The 21,678-nt window shown below is 33.3% G+C and overlaps 1 protein-coding gene across 4 annotated transcripts in view; it reads left to right on the top strand.

Moving 5' to 3' along the window:
* PSIP1 (PC4 and SRSF1 interacting protein 1) overlaps window positions 1-19,921 on the top strand; it is a gene marked incomplete at both ends in the record, with an annotated part of 35,326 nt that extends 15,405 nt beyond the window's left edge. Inside the window, 13 exons of one of the 4 annotated variants that reach the window (XM_084239193.1) lie at window positions 1,944-2,082; window positions 4,301-4,405; window positions 5,445-5,507; window positions 7,448-7,544; window positions 8,503-8,578; window positions 12,855-13,083; window positions 14,219-14,337; window positions 16,969-17,024; window positions 17,557-17,627; window positions 17,824-17,925; window positions 18,313-18,526; window positions 19,189-19,300; window positions 19,767-19,921. In XM_084239193.1, the coding sequence (XP_084095319.1) occupies window positions 1,944-2,082; window positions 4,301-4,405; window positions 5,445-5,507; window positions 7,448-7,544; window positions 8,503-8,578; window positions 12,855-13,083; window positions 14,219-14,337; window positions 16,969-17,024; window positions 17,557-17,627; window positions 17,824-17,925; window positions 18,313-18,526; window positions 19,189-19,300; window positions 19,767-19,827 (1,444 nt within the window). Of the gene's footprint in view, window positions 1-1,943; window positions 2,083-4,300; window positions 4,406-5,444; window positions 5,508-7,447; window positions 7,545-8,502; window positions 8,579-12,854; window positions 13,084-14,218; window positions 14,338-15,671; window positions 15,697-15,726; window positions 15,806-16,968; window positions 17,025-17,556; window positions 17,628-17,823; window positions 17,926-18,312; window positions 18,527-19,188; window positions 19,301-19,766 lie in introns of those variants that run through there. The other 3 variants (XM_084239194.1, XM_084239195.1, XM_084239196.1) reach the window with 3 other exon arrangements.
* Between the last annotated feature and the right edge of the window lie 1,757 nt (window positions 19,922-21,678).

Below are 21,678 nucleotides of genomic sequence, written 5' to 3' on the forward strand. Positions count from 1 at the left end.
TATTTTATTTTTGATGGAGGTTTATCTCAAGTCATTTATGTGGAATTTGAAATTGATTACATAGGAGGAATTGTGTTTACTTGTTTTAACCAAATGTATTGACTTCAGAGATTATGAACAGAAATGACAGATGTTTAGTAAGTTTTAATTTCTAGATCAAGTGATGTAATGACATTTAAGAGTTCCTTAATGTGCAGTTAAAATACAGGGATACAATGAGTATTCCTGAATTACAGAATTTAAATAATAAAGCTTGTTTTTATGTGCTCGGAATATATTTTAATAGAATTCTAGCTCTCGTTTTAATTGGGATTTTATCTTAAAATCTTTTAAAATATTAACTATTGGAATGGTAACTAGTTATCTTAGTTCTTAATTCTAATTTCAGTAGATAAGGAATTTGTGACATATTTAGTATTTAATCATAAATTGTAGTACTTTTTTTAAAAAGATTTATTTGTGCATACAAGAACTGGGGTATAGGTCAGAGGTGCAGGGGAGGTGAGAGGATTCGCTAGAGACAGTAGGAGCAGAACAGGCAGTGTACTGAAACATACTGCTGAGAAGCAGTGGGCGAGGCAGGAGAGGTCTACAGCATCATGTGGGTCACATTCCTGCCAGACCAGGGATCAAACTTGTGTTGCAGCGATTGGCTATAGCTTGATAGTGCTGTAGTACATTTTAGAGGAAATAGATAGCAATTTGATTTCCCTCTTGCTTTGTAGAATGTATGTGTATCACTCGTAATACCAAAAAACTCATACATGCTGTGCTTCTGCCTTTTAGAATTGATTTCTATATAACTGACTGGCATAGGGAAATAAAGGGGTCTGTTTTAGAGGACATACCCAAATATATGTAAATGTACACATATTATCAGTTGATTCTCATCATTTGAAGTGTTCATATTTCTGAATATGCCTGCTCATTAAAATTTATTTGTAATTCTAAATACTAGTTGGCACCTTTGTAGTTAATTTTATGTGCAAAATGGTAAAAACTTTGAGTCACTTGAAGCAGTATTTCTAAGTGAGGGCTGAACAAGGTAGTGCCTTGCCTTGCTTGCTTCAACTCTCATCTGGTAAACAAGTATCCTTTGTTGCTGACTGTTTAATTCCATGGATTTTGAATTTTTGTGCTATTAATTGGTCATCTAGCTGTTTATAGTAGTCCCCAAATAAAGTGCTAAAATGCTGTTTAGCACTAGTTCCTAAGTGCTTCATGGAGAATGTATGTGTTATATAAGCTGCTAACTGCAGGCTAAATGTTAATGAATTATCAATAAAATAAATTGTCTTTTAACAACACAGAAAATACGGTTATATATTTACTAGTTGATAAAAATGGTGTGACCACAGGCTCACAGGAAACCTGCCTTATTGACTAAGTAGTCACTAATTCTTGCTCTGTCTCCCATTCCCTCTCCCCACACACACGAACCAGTTACAGGATCTGATTTCTTCATTGAATAAAGTCAAATCCTTAACGCAATCATTTTATTAACATCTATATGCAAATATGAAAATATAGACAGTCATATGCCTTATTGATAGTGTTTTATGAGTTGTGTAATACACCAAATCACTCTGAAATAAGATTATACTTGGAGTGTATTTGAATGTATTGATTGACGCAATTGTGTGTTATGGTGGTAAAATATACATAAAATTTACCTTTTTAATCATTTTAAGTGTACAATTCAAATTCATCGTGCAGCTTGCATGTATTTAAAAGGAGGACTGTGGCTCTAGGGGCTTGTGGCTGAAAGGGAAGTACTTGTAATAATTCTATATAATTACATCTTTTTGTCAACCTTTATGTAAGGTTTTTAGTGTGTTCTAGATAAGGAGTTTTTCATAATTGCATCATTCAGTAGACCTGTGTAATAATTTCTATGTTTTGATAGTGCTTTCCATTCATATTTTGCTCTTCTCTTTTTTTAGTGCTTTTTTAGGTCCAAAGGATATATTTCCTTATTCTGAAAATAAAGAAAAGTATGGCAAGCCAAATAAACGAAAAGGCTTTAACGAAGGTTTATGGGAGATAGATAACAATCCGAAAGTGAAATTTTCAAGTCAACAGGTAAGTCATATCACATAAAATTTTGTGTTTACTCAGTCTTGGGGAATAATCGCTGTAGCAGAATACACATTTAAGAGCTTGTGAGTTTCATTCTTATTTGTGAGATTGAATATTGACTTCATATATCCTAGATAAAGTGATGAAAATTTTACCTGCAGGGTTTAACAGATCTCAGAAAAGTGGGAGTCATTTAATGACTTTTAATTGAATTTATTTAATGTATCATTGAATGTAAAGTCAAGTACTGTTCTTATAAATTCAGGTTTTGTAACTTGAAGGATGTGTTTGAGGTGTTTTATACATTTTAATTTCTAAGTTCAAAAATTGTAGAATGTGAAGCATGGAATGTGAGAACCCCTGAGAGCATGGGTTAAATTAAATGACAAAAGGTATCTGTAGCATTATGCAAATTATATTTGATGGTTTTGGTATCTACAAGAGCAGTTTTAAAACTTTCTATTCTGCTTTTTTATGTGTGTGTCCAGACCTTATGTTTATTTACATTATATTTAAGGTACTAAAAATTAGGAAGAATCTAAATCAACCTAAAAAAGGAGACAGTAACAAATTGTAATATTCTGTTAAGCCTATATATTTTTTAAAATTCATTTTCTGTGCCATGCTTTTTCTCTCACCAGTGAGAGCCTTTCAGATACTATTCTGTCTGGAACATGTCAGTCTTTCATTGATGCCTCAGGGCTACATCATATGATTCTTAAGTGTCTTCATTACCACCCAGAACTTGTTGTAGTGTTCATACCATATCACATTTGCTTCTGTACTTAACGGCCACAGCCTGTTGGCTTCATGAACAAAGAAGTTGTATGGTCCATGTGCCTGATGTTGTTAAATGTGGGGAAAGAAAAGGTACTCACTAAACGTTTCTTGAATGAATACAAAAATGGATGGCCGGTTCCCATCGTTACTGCTTTGACTGTGTAGTGGGCATCCAAGAGAGGGAATCGATTCCAGAAACTTACATTTTGTAACTTCACTTAGATTATATATCCTTCATGGTCTTTTTCATTTTTCAGATTGCCTAGCACAGTCATGCTGTCCTCTGTTCCTAATCTACCTACTTTATCTCAAGGTGGTTTTTACCATATGTACTTGGAATTTTCCATCTTACAATGAAATTTTTGGTAGTGTGTGTATGAAACCCAGTATTTTCTGTGCTCAACAAAAGGAATGATTTTGCTGGTTTGATATACTCTCTTGCAAGCTCAGACATCCTCAGTGGAACTTTCGGAGGTTTTTGTGAAAAGTAGTGATGACTAAATTTTTACAAAACAAACTAGAAAATCAACCATCTTAACCTGTAAAATTTTATGTAGTGCTATAAGTAATTTGGGGGGCATTTTACAGTTTTCTGTTGTAACTAATAATTTTGAGGGTTTTCCAGGAAAAGCATTGTCTTTTTTATAAAAGAGGAAATATAGAAGAGGAAATAGATTTATAGTTTTAAAGATTTACCAAAGAAAACAGCTGGAAGGGGGCACAGTTTGAATTAGAATGCTATCATCCCATAGATTACTGCTTAACCTCACCTCTGGCTATATATTCTGTGTTTCTTCTGCTGTTCATCATTTAGGTTGGTATTACTAAGCTCTGAGGCCCATAGAACAACCGTTTATCGATCACTGGCGATACTTTTTAAAACTGAATAATGATTACTGGACTTGGCAGTCAGCACTTGTTAAATCAGAATCACTTAAGTTTGGGTCTCATGAATCTGCATTTATAATAAACTAAGTTTAAGATAATAGATCAAAGCCTTTAATATATAGTTGTGATATATGTCTCCTGCTAATTCTATTTGTCTTAGGGTACATAGGTAACTTTCTCTCTAGAATATTTTAGTAGAATACAGTGTATGCCTGTGGTATTCTAATCAGCTTTCACTGTATATTGTTGGGGATTTGTTGGTTAGAGCATCAGAGTGGTATTCTATGTAATTATACTTTCATTTCTGCCTCACTATTTTAATCTTTGCTGGTATACATTCAGTTGCAGGAATATACAATCCCTTCTAAGACTTTTCTACAGAAAATAGTAGCTTTTAATATTCCAAAATTGTATGTATTAAAGGTCTTCAAAGGAACTTGGAGCCGTTACTTTTCTAATTTTGTTGCAAACAAGCTTTTGATTTTTCTTGGGTTAAATATTTTAAGTTGGGATAAAATCTTAATTTTTTAAATTAAGACTTGATTGTTCATAGGCATCAACTAAACAGTCAAATACATCATCTGATGTTGAAGTTGAAGAAAAAGAAACTAGTCTTTCAAAGGATGATACTGATCATGAAGAAAAAGCCAGCAATGAGGTGTGTTTAATTTCTCTTGCCTTCTAAACTCACTATTGCAAGGAAAAAATTGTAAAATGAATTGATCATAGTGAAATAGAAAGTACTCTTTAAAGTAGTTAAGTAATGAATAAGAAAACATTTAAACATTTAAACATTCTTTTCATGTTAAAATTTTGCATCTTCATAAGATGCATGCATATTTTTATTTGAAGTTACTTTGCTGTGCGCATGCACAATAGCACAATATGAGGAGTTGAATTACTGTTTGCTAGGAATATTTTTAAAGAAGGTTATTGTGGAATGGTTGTATTGAAAAGGCAGCGCCGGCTCTATCCCCAGCTGCCAGCGTGGGTCCCACATGGCGTGCAGACCTCTCTTGCCGCCTGCTGCTCCCCTCAGCAGTGTACTTTGGTCCTTCTACCTGTTCTGCTCCCCGTTCTGGCTCTGGTGAATTCTCTCACCCTCCCACGCTTCTGACTGTACCCAGTGCTTGTATAAATACATAAATAAAAATCTTAAAAAAAAAAAAAAATGTTTACTACCAAAAGCCACTTTTTTGTATTTGACCTGACAAAGGAAAAAACTGTTTTAGGTGAAGATACCGTCATTTATAATTACAATGTTAAGACTTTTGATCAAGGTTATAATTTCAAAGGTCAGAGAAACAAAACAGGTTTTCCTTGTACTTCTTTTTTTTAAAAAGAATTATTTTACTGGGGTGTAGGCCAGAGGTGTGGGGGCAGTGAGAGGATTCACCAGAGACAGACACAGAGTGGGGAGCAGAACAGGCAGATCGACTGAAATACACTGCTAAGGGAGCAGTGGATGAGACAGGAGAGATCTGCCACACCATGTGGGAAGCTCCCTGGCCGGGGATCACCTCATGCTGCAATGGCTGTGGAAGCTTCATAGTGCTGAGACTTAACTACTACCCTTGCACCATCAGGGAGGTCCCATCCCTAGTACTTTGAATGAAATGTGCAAGTGAATTTGTGCTTAAAAAGTTTTTTTTTATCAGTCTTGGCATATTGCAATTTCATATGTATTTTTATTTTAGGATCTGACTAAAGCAATTGATATAACCACTCCAAAAGCTGCCAGAAGAGGGAGAAAGAGAAAGGTAATTTTTCTTCTTGACCCACAGGGATGGAGGAAGAGAGTAGCTGTAACCTTATGATTTAATTTAATTTAAACTTGGCCTTTTACACTTAAGTTTTGAAAATTTTTAAAGAGCAGATTATCCTGTTTATCAAAATTATGTGATTGAATGATAAAAAAAATACCAATTTTCATTTTTTTAATAATTCTGCCTTGTTTTCTGTAAAATACATACACATATGAGTTGTTGAGAGTATTAAGTATTCATGATAAATTCTGATATTAGAGATCACAGGTCCTTGAATAGTTTTTAGTTACAACATTTTGATGACAAAAAAATAATTCCAGTCATCATCAAAAGAAACATTATTCAGAGATGTTTTCATTATTTCATTTGGCTTAAAGTTGCAGTTTACATGAACCTGTACTTTGAGGACATATTCACAGTATGTGTTCTTTATTACATGTTCATTACTACATTTTTATTTTACTTCACTGTTGTGTATTATGCATGAAACATGTGTTAACCTCTTGGTACATTGTAGGCTTTTACTTAATCCTCTATGAAATTTGTTCATGTCTTTTTTTCTGACCTTTTTATGTTCCAGACTTATTTGCCAAAGATACAAAGAAAACTTAAGATTTAAAATATCTCATGAGGAAGTCAGATATAGTGGTTTTTTTTTTTTCTTTTTTTTTTTTTTTTTACCCCTGTGAGGGGTGTGTGTAAGGGCCTGTGATAACTTTTATAAGACGTTAAGCACAGAATTCTGTTAGGCAGGTGAAGGAAGGATAGACATGTGAAGCAATTTGAGTAGTATATGTAGAGGCATAGAAAAAATTTCATTTTATGCATTTCGGGTATTACATTTCAATGTTACAAAGTTTGAGGGGTAAGAATACAAAAAACCACAGTGTTATTCTGAACAACTTGAATTGTTAGGGAAGCTATTAAACCATTGTAAATTTCAGATATCTCTTAAAATGCAGTGCGATTAATGATGATTGGAACCAGGCAGAGAGACAAGTTTTCTAATACATTCAGAATTTTACTGCTAACTTCTGGCCCAAGCAGAGTGATGGTTTGAAAATACATTACTATGTTCCAATTATAAAAGCAAAAAGTATGTTTAAAAAACTAACAAAAAATGGATATTGGAAGTGGGATTGCTAAGTCACATTTGCATATTCTTTATTACTGATATGCTTGAATACTTCAGTATTCAATGATACAGTTAATGCTGAATTCTAAACAGTTGGGGATGGGATAGCAGAAGGAAGTCCTCCCTCTGTTCTCTTCACTGTTTCTTTCCTTTTTCAATTAGTATTGGTTGTGTTTACATTTCCTTTCTAATTGGTGCCTCTTAACCTTTGTTATAATGCTTGAGTCAATAAAACTGATTCTTATTTGTCGGCTGTTTGTCTCTTTCAGGGACATTATAATTTTCAAAGTGTAATTATAAAGATCCCTGTTAATGAAAAATAAGAGTAACTCCTAGAGAAGGACAGTGAATCTCTGTCTGAAAATTTAAGGAATAAGAAATACCAGCAATTTAATTTTTGGCCTTTTGTAGTATATTAGAATATTGCATTCTGCAACATAGTACATGTGTAATTTGTTTACATTTTGAGATACATTATGAAAGCACACTTATGAGCAGTGTGTGGGTTGTTACAGGGTAATTACATTGTGGTTTATTCCCTATTTTGTTTTAAGAATATTAACTTTATTTTAACAAATGACCTATGTGGTTTGAGAAATTTTTTATCTTTTTTTTAAGTTGTCAATAGAATTACAAGCTAAGTTTGAGGATGTTACTGTGATAAATTGGCAGTGGAAATAGTGAAGATCATATAGAAATTAAGCTTATACTTGAACTTAGATTGGCATATTTCTACCATTGAATAAACTTGGAATGCCTACTGTTTGCTAAACAAGTTAATTAAATCTTTGTGATTCAGGCTGAAAAACAAGTAGAAACAGAGGAGTCAGGAGTAGTGACAACAGCAACATCATCTGTTAATCTAAAATCGAGTCCTAAAAGAGGACGACCTGCAGGTAGGATTATTAATGCTTAAACCTCTGATTTGTGATTAATCTTCTAATCTAGTAAAGTGTTTCTGCCTCAGATACTTTGGAATAGGTGGTTAGCAATGTAATAAAGTATTTAATTTGAAATAATTGCTTGGAACTTTTTTTTAATGCATGCGTTACATATATAAGACTGTGAAGTTTAAATTCCAAGAATGATGGGTTTATTTTAAATGGAATTATAATGAAAGCTAAAGAAAGAACATTTGAGTAATTCATGGCTATTAATATTTTCAATTATATTGTATTTATTAGGGTTTTTACAATATGCATGCAGTCTCTTTTGTATTGCCTGTTTTCCTATTTTGGCAGGATCTGTCAAATAGTTTGGAGGGATCTGCCTCTGGTACAAAAAGTAAAACAAAGAATGTTAACCAAAATAGAGCCCTTTTTTTCCTTTCATAACAGAAGACGCATAAGTAATGCCCAGGAAAGAAAAAGAACCGAGATTTTGTTTATATGTTTTCTATTTTGAAATTTAATATTATAATGGACCAAATTAATGGTGATATTCAATGAATTCTGATAGATTTTCAAAGATATGAATGTATTACTTGTTATATTGTAAAATATGTATGCATATTGATTATAAATGCTACTGTCTGTATTATAAAGTTGAATTTTGTGATAGTGCTGTTAAAACAATAATGAAGGATGTTCTTTTAAGTCCTCTTAGCCATACTCGGGAGAAATTAACAATTATGCTGTTGATTTTTCTCTTTAAATTTTCTGTTGCTAATTGGAATGAGTAGGGAGAGATACTGTCTTTACAAATTAAAATAATGTCTGTAGTAAACCACTACATTTAATGTATAATCACTACATTTCATGTATACATTTCATGTATAACCTTTATATGTGAGATTTGCATCTTAAAGGGGAAATTGGTTAAAATTTGTGTTTTTTTGTTTCCTGTGACTGTTAGCTACAGAAGTCAAGATTCCAAAACCGAGAGGCAGACCCAAAATGGTAAAACAGCCCTGTCCTTCAGAGAGTGACATGTGAGTTTATTTAAAGTTTTCTTTCTTTTTTTTTTGATTTTAATTTATTTTTGCATAGAAGAATTGGGGTGCAGGCCAGAGGTACAGGGGGTGAGAGGGTCATCAGAGGCAGAGTAGGGAACAGACAGGCGGATTTACTGAAATATACTGGCAAGGGGAACATCAGCGGGTGATGCAGGAGAGGTCTGCTGCACCATGTGAATAGCTCCGTGGCCAGGGATTGAACTCAGGCCATTGTGATAGCACTGAGACATAACCCTAAGGCCACAATTGGGGCCCCCGAGTTTATTTTTAATGTATAATTATTTAAGCAATAAATCTCTTTGCATTTTTTAAAAAAAGATTTATTTATACAAGCAAAGCACTGGGTACAGTCAGAAGTGCAGGAAGGTGAGAGAATTCACCAGAGCCAGAGTGGGGAACAGAACAGGCAGACTGATGAAGTACACTGCTGAGGGGAGCAGCAGGCAGCAGGAGAGGTCTGCGAGCCATGTGGCATCCTCGCTGGCAGAGGCTGTGGGCAGCCTTGCAGCCTAGCGCTCAACCGCTGTGCCACCAGGGGAGGCCCTCACTTTGCATTTTTACCAGTTTAATGTACAAGCTATTTATTGTTGTTACTACAGTATTTTATATTCTAAGATTTATGAGAAAACAAAAGTATTTAAAAATAAAAAAAAAGATAGGAAATCAAGACAAATCTGATGATTATCACAGTTAATCTAACAGTTTTATCAGTATATAAATATTCTTGGATAATGCAGATAAATTCTATGATAGGGAAATTGGACAAGATAGGTTGTTTGCTTAAGGAAGTTTTAGACGAGGTATTTTTGAAATTATTTCTACCAATCTCTTAGTTCTTCCAGAGTAATTCTTTTGCTTTAAAATAATGCTAAAATTATTTTATAATTCAGATTTTAAAGTACTTTTGAGTGACTACATAATGGTCAACAAAATAATCCTTTTTTTTTTCTTCCCCCCTTTCCACATATGTATCTTGGTTTTGTTGGCTATTCTGGGTGGAAATCTTACTAGAGAAATGTATATTTAAACAAAAAGGGCAGCTTTTGTAGCTATTGTGTTTTAAGATTTTATAGAGCGGATTCAAGTGAATATTACAAATGTATTTATAGTAGTTTGAATGAGATGTTTTTATAGGACACTTACTTGTAGAACAATGTACATTTGGTACTTTTCATCCAAAATAATTTTTAAAGAGCTTTATCTTACCGCCAAGCTAGTTGTTAAATTATAAATGTACAATATTTATATTTTAAATATAAAAATTAGTGACACAGAATTTCAATGTGGTATAACTTCTATAGTGAGATGAAAAAAATTAAGTACGGGCAGATGAATTTCTGTTTTTATAAATAACCAGATAAATATCACTCATTCCCTCAAGATTTTTTTCTCCTAGTTATTGTCACAAAGTCCAGGATTTCATGGTCAACATAAGGCCTGAAGACTTGGGAACAGCATACATAAGTCCTCTGCTTTGCTCTTCTCTTTATAATACACACATAGATCTGGGGGAGGTGGGGGAGGGGTGGTTCATAATAAATACTCCCATTTGGAAAAGAAAATGTTTAGAGTCACCCAGCAGTCATTGGTTGCTAGTAATTCTGAGATTTTTCTGGGAAAATATGGCGAGAGCCCCCTATTCTAGATGTAAGGAATGTTTTAAGCCCCAGTTTTTCCTTGACTGTATCTTTTTCGGTATTATCCTTAGTTGCTTCTGAAACTGTCATTGGGAAATATGACCCTTCTTTTCAGCTGAGCAGTTTTCTCAACCTGCTTTTCACTGTCAGGAGTTGGGGCCCAAGGTTCTTTTTCAGTTCGCCATTGTTTATCTTAATGGAGGTTGATGTGATTTTTGAGAATAACACTTTATTGTTAGTGCGTATATCTGTGTTTCATTCCAGTCAGCTTCATTGCATTGGTCTCATCAGATTTTCCCTGACATTCTTGTATTTTTATACTTAATTTTGGGCATTTTGAGTTTACAGGTGTTCTTCTAAAAACCACCCCTTTGTCTCTTCCTAAAATCATTGCCATCTGAAGGATCAAGATAGTTTAGTGATACCAATTTCTCTATTAGTGATCTTTTTACAGAGGTGATGGAAAACCTTAAAATAGCAGTTGCTTACAATTTTTGTCATTCATGCTCTGTAAAAGCTGGGCATTAGCTAATGACTAGACTGTAGATCTGACCACAAACTCATTGGCGTGCAGAGCTTAACTACATAAGCTCTTTTGAAACTCAATACCATGAGAGGTTGTTACTGACAACTTTGTGGGTCCTAAAATGACAGGGCAGTAGAATAAAACCTAGAGGAGCTGTTAAAACTACGTCAAAGTATAAGCCACTGAGATACTTGGGGTTTGCATTCATCTTTGTATATGTTACTATATTAAAAAACTAAAGAAATTTCCAAATGAATTTTTTTTTTTTTTTTTTTTTTTTGGTGGGACCCCTTGCTGGTGGCCGGGGATTGAACCAGCGCTGCAGTGGCTGCCAGCAGCCTTGCAACCCAGTGCTCAGCCGCTGCGCCACCAGGGGAGGCCCTTTCCAAATGAATTTTTATTGTACCATGACCTATTAAAAAAGGGAATTGTCACTGTGGGGAAGTCTGTTTTTCATGGAAGGGTTAGGGAGGACACTACCCTGGGAAAAGACTTATTAATTTGTAGCAAGCAGTGATAGTTACCTTTATGAAAATTCTGTTTTGAATACTGTCCAAAAAAATCTTGAAATAATCCTGCTTGCTAAAACCGTATACACTTTTAATCTGTCTAAAAAAACTATGACTTTAAAGATCCATCCTTTGTGTGGAATCACTTTAAAAACATCATATATTGTTTTGTACATGCACAGGTATACTGATTAGAACACATTGCTAGCGGCAGATTGGCTGGGTGAAAGGGTACTTACATTTCTAATACCTGCATCCTTTTATAGGTGGTAACATCTTGGGGTTGGCAATTGGTTGATATCCTTTAAGATCCTTGAAAATGCTATTCATATTTGACTTTGTTCCCATCTCTGAAATTATCAAAATATTTACTTTTTTTTGAGATATTGAAGAAAGTTAGATGATTTTACATTCCATGCTTTCTTTTCCATTAATTAAAAGTAAAGGATGATTTGAAAATAAATATACCCAATGGTAGTTACGAGACAAAAGTTTGAGTAGATAAATTCATCTTTTCAGTTTAATCTAAATGTTCAAGGAAGTAGTTGGTAGGAAATCGGTTGGATTTGTAACTTAAGGTATTAGGCTAATTGAACTATTGTTTTCTCATTTGTCAAATAGAATGGGTTAGACTAGATCTGAGATTGAGGTTCATAGATTTAATTACATGATTTGTGAATGTCTCAGTGAAATTCTTTGAACAGAAAAAAGATTTGTTTTTAAGTAACTCATCCAAGCTTCAAGATACATTCCTCTATGGGGTTGCTTTAGTTGAATACATACACCATAAAAGTAATTGAGGTTATCACTGGCATCATTTGAATTTCCTTCTACATAGCCTGTTAAAACATACTCTCTTTCTACTCTACAAGTAGCCATAAATATTACCCAATGGTAATATTAGGATTAATGAGCAATTTAAGTAGTCTTGTTTTAGTGATATTTATAAAATCCATTAGTGATTCAGATGTTTAGGTGCTAGTGAGTTGAGCGTTGTTTGATATTATGTTTAATTGGCAATATAGTTTACCACTATATGTTTTAAGCTGAGTGACTTTTACCTTGCAGAGAAAATTTCTTTGAATTCTAAAATAACTGTTATTTTATTAAATGCAATTCACATCTGCAGTTCTATTTTTCCCAGCCTGTTTACTCTTTAAACATAATTTTTTCTTTTAAATATGTAGAATATGAGTTCAGGAATCTCTACCAACTTTATACACTGCTATATCCTGAGTCAAGAATGGTGCCTTGGTTCATGAAGTTCATACTTTATTAACAGTTTTCATTGAATTAATAACGTTAAAAAAATTTGGGAACTAAAAGGGAAATACGAATTTTCTATCCCAATGCCACTACAATTTTTGTTTCTAATAAAGAACAGGGATATTCTTTTCCTTTTATAATTGAATGCTAAGGACTCTCATTTTATTTAAAGATGTTTTGAATTTGTCTTTAAGTGAAAAACAATAGCTGGTTGTTACCCAAAATACTCAATTAATGACTGGGAGAATGTGGTTAAATAACAAGTATTAATGATACATAAAAGTTCACTTTTCCATTGTTGCATTCTGAACTAGGGTAACTGAAGAAGACAAAAGTAAGAAAAAGGGGCAGGAGGAAAAACAACCTAAAAAGCAGCTTAAAAAGGATGAAGAGGGCCAGAAGGAAGAAGATAAGCCAAGAAAAGAGCCGGACAAAAAAGAGGGGAAGAAAGAAGTTGAATCAAAAAGGAAAAATTTAGCTAAAACAGGGGTTACATCAACCTCTGATTCTGAAGAAGAAGGAGATGATCAAGAAGGTGAAAAGGTAGAATGTACATCAAGTATTTTTCTATTTTTAGTTTCTTCTGTAGTTCCTAATCTTTACCTAGTAAACTTTGGTATCTTTTTGAAAATCTTTGAGTGAGAATAAAAGTTAAACTGAATTTTACTTTGCTGAACAGATGAATAAGCTGTGTTAAAAGGCATATGAAACTTGTACTCTCTAAACACAGCCTACCTTTTTATATGATGACTTGGAAATTCAATGTTATATAGTGCATTTCCAATAACCCCACCTATCTAAATAAGGTAGTAAAGTATTAAGCCAAATAGACTTGAGCATTGAAGACGGGTATAAAAAATGTACATTATATACAGCTTTTTTATTATTTACCTCAAAGACATTCTTGACCATTTTTTTTTCCAGGTCTGTTTAACATATTTCTGTCAGTTGTACCTTATTTGGATACTACAGCTGTTTGAAAATTTCATTAAAGCTGTGTGCATCCTTTTCTGAACCCAAGTTTTGTTACGTGTAGCCTTGGAGATACTTGATTATACTTAAAATGCAGTGTATATAAACTTCATTAGGGAATTCTTTATACAGTGTATGTAGAATTGTTTAGATCTTTTGTTTGTATCTGATTTATTAAGACTTTTTGAGGCAAAATTTTAAATGGGAGTGTTGGTGAGTATACATGTTAGTAAATGGGCTCTGAAGTCAAAATCAGTGTATAGGCCAGAAACCTGCCATTTTATTTTAACAGAAGGAAAGCACACATAGAAGAGCAAACATAGATTATAATTCCCCAAATCAAGGGAAAGTACATTTATATAGCAGCAACATAGTAATGTGGGATTTTTTTTTTTTTTAATAATTAGTGTTTGTCTCTTAAAACTATTGACAGTTGCACTCCCACCAGCAGTGCAGGAGAGTTCCTTTTTCTCCACGACCTCGCCAACATTTGTTGTTGCTAGTTTCTTAAATAGGTGCCATTCTCACTTGGTGTAAGACGGTATCTCATTGTAGTTTTGATTTATTACATTTCCCTGATTACAAGTTAAAAAAAAAAAAAAAAAACTATTGACAGTTGCTTTTTTCCTACCCAAGCATCAGTTTTTTCCATACAAGCATCAGTTACTGACTTTAAAGTTAACTAAATTAATTCTTCTCAAAACAGAAGAGAAAAGGTGGAAGGAACTTTCAGGCTGCTCATAGAAGGAATATGCTGAAAGGACAACATGAGAAAGAAGCAGCAGATAGAAAACGCAAGCAAGAGGAACAAATGGAAACTGAGCAGTAAGTATTTTTTATTCTAAATTTGGTTTCTTTTTTAAGCTAGCATGACATTTTTAAACAATAGAATCTCATTTTCCAGACCTATGAATCCTTTCAAAGAAGTGACTTCCCATGTGTTAGAACTTTCAGTATATCGTAACCATGTTTCAGGCTTCATTTTTATATCAGTTAAAAGGATGAAATTTACAGAGGTAATCACCCTCTGAAATTATTTTTAATTTAAACAAAGTACAGATAGGACTTAACTGTTGTGACTTTGCAAAAAATGTACTTTTTTTTTTATTTGTATAGTAAATAGAGTGATGATAATATATTGGTGGAAAAAGAATGCAAAATTTTTGTCTTACCACCAGCAAGCCTCCCACCCCACCAAACCAGCAAAAATAACAAAAGCACAGTTGGAAAGCCAAGAAGCCAGTTAAAAGTATATCTAAAGACTAACAGGATTTGCATAAGTCAAATTTAGAACTGATTCCTCTTAGGTTTTGATACTTGAAGACTATTAATTACTATGGGGAATTTGTTTCCCTTTTAATTTTAATTTTATTAAAAGGAAAATAGCAATGGCAGTGATGATTAGGCTTTCATGTGTTTTATTACATTTTGTTTGCCTAGTAATCTTTAAGCTGTCACTTCTTAGTTCTTTCTCTAAAAAAAGTTTCTTTGTGAAGTGTCTTGCATTATTCTGACTAAACTTTCTTTGTTGTTTTAGTGAAGTGATTTTTTTAAAACATGCTCTAAGTCACTAAGACAAACGTAGAATGATAAGCAGTGAAATTCTTTTAAGTTTCTGAAATAATTTTGTATTTTTCTTCATATATTTGTAAGCTGAAAGTCTTTAATAGAATAGCATTTGATTATCTGCTTTCTTAGTTTGGAGGCTATATAAGCAGTTTCATCTGCTTGAGGGAGTAATTTAAAAATTGACTTCTTCCTCAGAAATTATGCTCCCTATTAACCTGTTAGAGACTTTGACCTTATCTGTAAATATTAGTTATTTTTTGTTACCTATCCTTTCCTATCCTCTCAGAAAAGTTGTTGGACTACTGTTTTTAACTTCATTGTGCTCCCCAAATTAAGTTATAAAATTAGTTGTTGGTTAGTAAATCTAGCCCAACCCTTCTTCATTATCTCAGAGTTATCTTTATGTGTTTCAATTTCTTTTTGAATGTCCTCCGAATGTAACTTTCTCAAATTCTAATATTTGTGTTTTCTTTCCTTCTCCTGTTATTACAAAACTTTGTACTTGGACAGTTTTGCTCTGTAAAGCATTTCAGATGCAGCTTGTGTGAAATGCATTATGCAAAATAAAGTTTATTGTATTGTATTCCCAGCCAAACAACATGTAATCTACAGTAATAAAAAATATATCTCATTTTGGGCTCAAAGCATTAATCCAGTTTCTGAAAAGAGAATACAAGTGGAGCAAACCAGAGATGAAGATCTCGAGACAGACTCATTGGACTGAATTCCCCCTTCCCCCCCTTTGATGGAAGAATGTTCCAGATTCTAAATTGAGGACTTCACTAATGGCATTATTACTGTGTTATGATTGTTAAAAAACATTTCCTGTAAGGTACACACTACATATTAAGGTCAGCCAACATTCCTGTTAAAAGTTTTTTTACCAAGCTTACAATGAAGCTTTGTGTTTAAAAGTTATAATAAGCTCAGATGAAGATGGTGGTTGTACATTATTTCATTTAGAAAATATTAATTCATTTTGTTTTGAAGCTAGGTGTTAAACTGGAATAGCTATTATACCCCAGAGAATGGGGCAGTTGTGCCCTTCCCTTGGCATTCCTTTGTTGTTTAATTCTTTAGAATTTAATAATTGTTTTTTTAATCCTGAGAGATTAAGCAGTAGACTTGTTAAGAAAAAAATGAAACTGTAACCAAAATTTTAAAATAAAGTTTTTTTAAAAAAAAACTGATTTTTAGATATTTTTTTGTTCTTGTCTATTTTGATTGGTTTGCAATAAGGACTGAACATCCAAGCCAATGTGCTAGAAATTATTAAAAATTCGTTTTTAAATAGTTATTTTGGTGGTTTACAGTAAAATGGTACCTTTTCATTTGTGAAATGGTATGTAAATGTTAGTGAATGTTATTCAAGTTTGATACATTGGCAGAAAATAATGCCATCTTAATTAGTTTTATCTTCAACATCTATTTAACCTTGAACTAACTTCAAATCCTTCAAATTATCTACCCATTGGAAGCGTGTGGGGAAAAATCAAGTTGGTCTCTTTTGACATGCTACCTTTTTCTAATTGTGATCTAGACTCCACAGACATTTTTAGGCATCCTTTCCCCACTAGGGCCACTGAACCTGAGGTTAGTCTTTTAACGCAAGGAAAATTTCACATGATGGCTTTTAAAATTATTTTGTGGTGCCACTGAAAAATTAAGATGTTTATTTTAGCATGCTAATTTTTACGTCTTGAGGATTATTTTTATTTATACTCAATAATGCCGTGGCATTGCAGAATCCTAAGAATTAAAGTCAATTCTTTGTGATCTAGGCTACCGACTTATTAAGAAAAACATTCATTTTTACATAAAGGATTATGGACATTAGTAGTTGTCAGAGTTCCAATGTTTTGAAATATTTGTGTTAACATTTGATAGGCAGAATAAAGATGAAGGAAAGAAGCCAGAAGTTAAGAAAGTGGAGAAGAAGCGAGGTTAGTTATTTCACTTTCTAAGATATATAAAACTATACATAGAAAGGAAGTTACACACACTTAATTTCTCATATATAGCCTTTGAAATTAGTCTCATTTTGTTAAAACCTACAAATATACTTTTAAATCACTAATGAATTCTGTCTACACTACATTTCAAGTATAAGCTAGTGAACTTATTTTTAAGGTCTTTGTCAGAAGTTAAATGTAAATTGTCAAAAGCTTCATGTTTCTATTTTTGACAAATCTGGTGTCAAACAAATGTTCTGGTTTTGATTACATCTGTAAAGCTGGATTTTAAAGTTGGAATAGAGAAGTTAAATATTGTATAGTCTATTTTAGAAACATGCACCTAGATGGCGATATTTTACTTCCATGATGTTGCTTCCTGAAAGAAAATACTAAAAGGCCGATAACAGTGATAGAGGCAGCTTTCTTTTAAATATTTAAAAATTTTACCAAATCTTATTAGATTATATAGAAATACTGGTTTTGAAAAAGTATTTACTGTGTTTCACATTTTAATTTGTAGAAACATCAATGGATTCTCGACTTCAAAGGATACATGCTGAAATTAAAAATTCACTCAAAATTGATAATCTTGTAAGTGTTTATATCATTTAAACATACAGTATCTTAAAGCTTCATATTGTCTCATCACATGACTTTATATGTATAAATTTAAGGTAAAAGGGATTATTGCTAGTTATTTTGTACTGAGTTTTAAGATTTAAAAATTATAGATTATAGATTTATAACCAGTGAATAACAGTTATGAAATTACTGTTTTATCATGAAGGATGTGAACAGATGTATTGAGGCCTTGGATGAACTTGCTTCACTTCAGGTCACAATGCAGCAAGCTCAGAAACACACAGAGATGATTACCACACTGAAAAAAGTAAGTGATCATGAAGATTAAAGACTAGCCTTGCCTTATCACCACTTCACTAAAAAGTAACATTTAAAAATTAGGAAAACGGGCCTCCCCTGTGGCGCAGCGGTTGAGCGCTGGGTTGCGAAGCTGCCCGCAGCCTCTGCAGCTCTGGTTCAATCCCCGGGCACCGGGTGAGGGTCCCACATGGCGCGCAGACCTCTCCTGCTGCCCACTGCTCCCTTCAGCAGTGTACTTCATCAGTCTGCCTGCTCTATTCTCCCCTCTGGTTCTGGTGGATTCGCGCGCTCTCCCGCGCTTCTGACTACCCAGTGCTTGTATAAATAAATAAATCTTTAAAAAAAAAAATAAAAATTAGGAAAACACTGAAAAATACATATTTTGTTTTCTCAGATACGGCGATTCAAAGTCAGTCAGGTTATCATGGAAAAGTCTACAATGTTGTATAACAAATTTAAGAACATGTTTTTGGTTGGTGAAGGAGATTCTGTGATCACACAAGTGCTGAATAAGTCTCTTGCCGAACAAAGACAGCATGAGGAAGCAAATAAAACCAAAGATCAAGGGAAGAAAGGGCCAAACAAAAAGCTAGAAAAGGAACAAACAGGTATGTGATAGTAAAGTATTTTTAAGTGGCTTTGATATGTAGTCTCAATACCTTATCCACATTAAGTGACAAAAAGGCACTTTAGAATGTAGTACTCAACTTTCAACATTTAAAGCATTTTCAAATTTGTTAATAAAATACTATTTAGTAGTTGCTCTTCATTTAAATTAGGAAAATTTTTTAATCTGTACTCAAGTAGAATGAAATGAACACATTCCCTTCACCCAACTTGAGCTGTTTTATAACCCCATCAAGTTCTCTGACTCATATCGATTATTTTGATGCAAAATTACAGATAGGCTATTTTACCATAAATAAAAAATATATCCTGCTAATATATATCAATAAAACTTAATTGTAGTACCGTTATCAGTCCCCTGTTCTGAGCTGTGTATTTGAAACTTTATGTTCTAAGATAGTAATAAATAGAAAATACTATGATCCATTTTTTCTAACTGCTGGAATAATCCACTTCTGTTATCTATTCACATATGTAGTTCTGTGTCTCAGCTACCCAAAAGATTATAGTGTAATTTCAAATAAAGTATTCAAATACTTCAATACGTCAGAAATTTTTTATCATGTGTTTTTTGTTATCTTTAGAGAACATTTTAAAGTATTAGAAACTCTTAACAGTTTTCCCTTTTGAATCTTTCTAAAAGTTTCAAAGACTCTAAATGGAGGATCTGATGCTCAAGACAGTAATCAACCACAACATAATGGGGATAGCAATGAAGAAAGCAGAGACAACCACGAGGCCAGCAGTAAGAAAAAGTAAGGACATGTTTCAGTATGTTCATATTCTCAGGTTATTTGTGTAGGGGATTACATTTTCATTAGTAAATTCCTGAATTCAGAAAGCTAAATGCAAATCATAAGGGTGAAAATGTGATTATTTACAACTGAATTGCCACTGTGTAGAATGGTAGAGTGAGGAGCCAAGAATCCAGTTTTTAAAAAAGTATTGATGTTCCTTGGAGTTCTTGTGATCAAACCTTGGGATTTTATTGAAAACTCATACAAAGGGTCTGGTTCATGATGTTCCCCGAATTATTTCTCTTGCTCTGCATATTACTTTGGGAGAAAGAATTAGGAATAATAAAAATTTTGAATAAAAAATACAAGTCAACATTAAGAAAACTTTGGGTGATTTTAAAAACATAATGCAGATTTTTTTTTCCCTCCTGGGGGAAAATACCTAATCCCAGTGGTCACACCTTTCTTTCCCCTTTTCTTCTAGGCCCACTAATGAAGAGAAAGAGACTGAAATATCTCCAAAGGAGTCCACACTAGATACTTAGGTTGACGTACCTGGAATGTAAAGAACATTTGAGAAGTTCGTAATGTTTTTCATTTGAAATAGACAGCTGAAAGTTCTAAATTTTTATAAGCATAGGTTTTGATGTTTAAAAGTTGTTTTGAGGGAGAAAATTCCTTTATCTTTGTTTAAAAGTAATTAAACATTGCTAATTGTACTTGTGCAGTATTAACAGCTACATTATACAATAAATGTGGGGGAAATCCATTTGGGAAATGTTAAACTGCTTTTCCAGACATTGGTTGTAGCATATTTTCAATTTGTGTGTGTGTGTGTGTATGTTAATGTGTAATTGGTAGTAGAAAAGTTAAATTTTAAAAAAAGCTACTTGTATACACCTTCCTCTTTCCCCAAATACTGTGGGTTTTGTGAAGTTTTTACAAATCTTGGGTTTACCAGACTGTCTTTTCACTGTTTGTGGGTTTTGTAGAAGTTATGCATTTTTATGGTAGATAAAATGTTACTTCTATACAAGTACTCACTCCTTTTATCAAAAGTTAATTTTAATCAGTCTATATTGTGTTACATTATCCTGCTGCTTTGTAACAATGTGTGGTGTGTATGCCTTTTTGTATGACAACTAGATATCCAACTGACACTGAACTGATAATGCTGAGGTACAAAACTCATGTTAATATTTGAAGGTAATTTAGTTTTGTGGCAGGGAATTCAGTAAACATCACGTGACTAAAGCAGAGAGTGGAATGGGAGTATATGTTGTAATGAATCTGGCTTTTGGGTTCAACCATGTAAGATTCTTTACAGGCAGTAGTAGCTAAAACTGAAAACTAAAAGAAAATGTTATTTTTGAGAAATGTCTCGAGTTTCTGAAAATTTTTAAGTCACACTTATTAAGGAAATCACAAGTATTTTTTTAATTGGGGAAAAATAATCCATGATGCTTATACAGTAAATAAAAGTAAATACTATGTAAGGAAGAAACTAGGTTATATCAGAAGGGAACTTACATTTTATATCATTCATGTGACAGGATTATAAAGAAGTGGAAGCAATTACTCTGAGGCAGTAGACAATGTAGATAGTCTGTATATGGACTAAATCAGGGTGAACCAAGGTTAATACAAATTTTAAGGTAATAAAAGGATAGCATTTCTAAGGTATTTTGAATATTAGGTCAGTTGGTCATTTTCAAGAACTAAAAAGACTTCTCATGTTTTGAAGCTATGAATATGGGGGAAAGGCTTAATACCGGTGTTTGCATGTGAGATGCACTGTAGGTTTGACCCTTTGGATAATTATTTTCATCTATAGATGAAAAATTTCTTATTTCAATAATTGGAGTTCTGCTTTTGTGAGGTCTTACAATTAAACTAGGACCCACTGTATTGCGGGAACTCTTGTCATTATATAAACCCATCATTATCTGTTTGGTCCTTAATAACAATTTAAATCTGGATAGATTTATTCTAGTTAAGCCACATGTCAACTTGTAAACTTGTTTTGATTAAAGAATTTTTCTATTAAACTCTACTAGTAATTCTTTGTTATGAAGTGTGATGGAATTCTGGATTTGCTTCTGAGGGAGAAATTTCTTAGTTGACTTGGTCAAAGAGATTGTGTTGTTTGGAGAGGGTAACATAAGCTCAAAGTGTTAAAAATAAAGGAAATATTTTTGTTCACCTTTTGTTCTTTGACTCAACAGATCCATAGTTTTACCAAAAAAGAAACCATGTAAGGGCCTCCCAGGTGGCGCAGCGGTTGAGCGCTGGGTTGCGAAGCTGCCCACGGCCTCTGCGGCGCCGGTTCGATCCCCGGCTGCTCCCCGGCCACCGGAGGAGGGTCCCACATGGCGCGCAGACCTCTCCTGCCGCCC

The sequence above is a fragment of the Talpa europaea genome (genome assembly GCF_964194135.1).
Source record: "Talpa europaea genome assembly, chromosome: 7".
In the NCBI taxonomy this organism is placed as follows: Eukaryota; Metazoa; Chordata; class Mammalia; order Eulipotyphla; family Talpidae; genus Talpa; species Talpa europaea.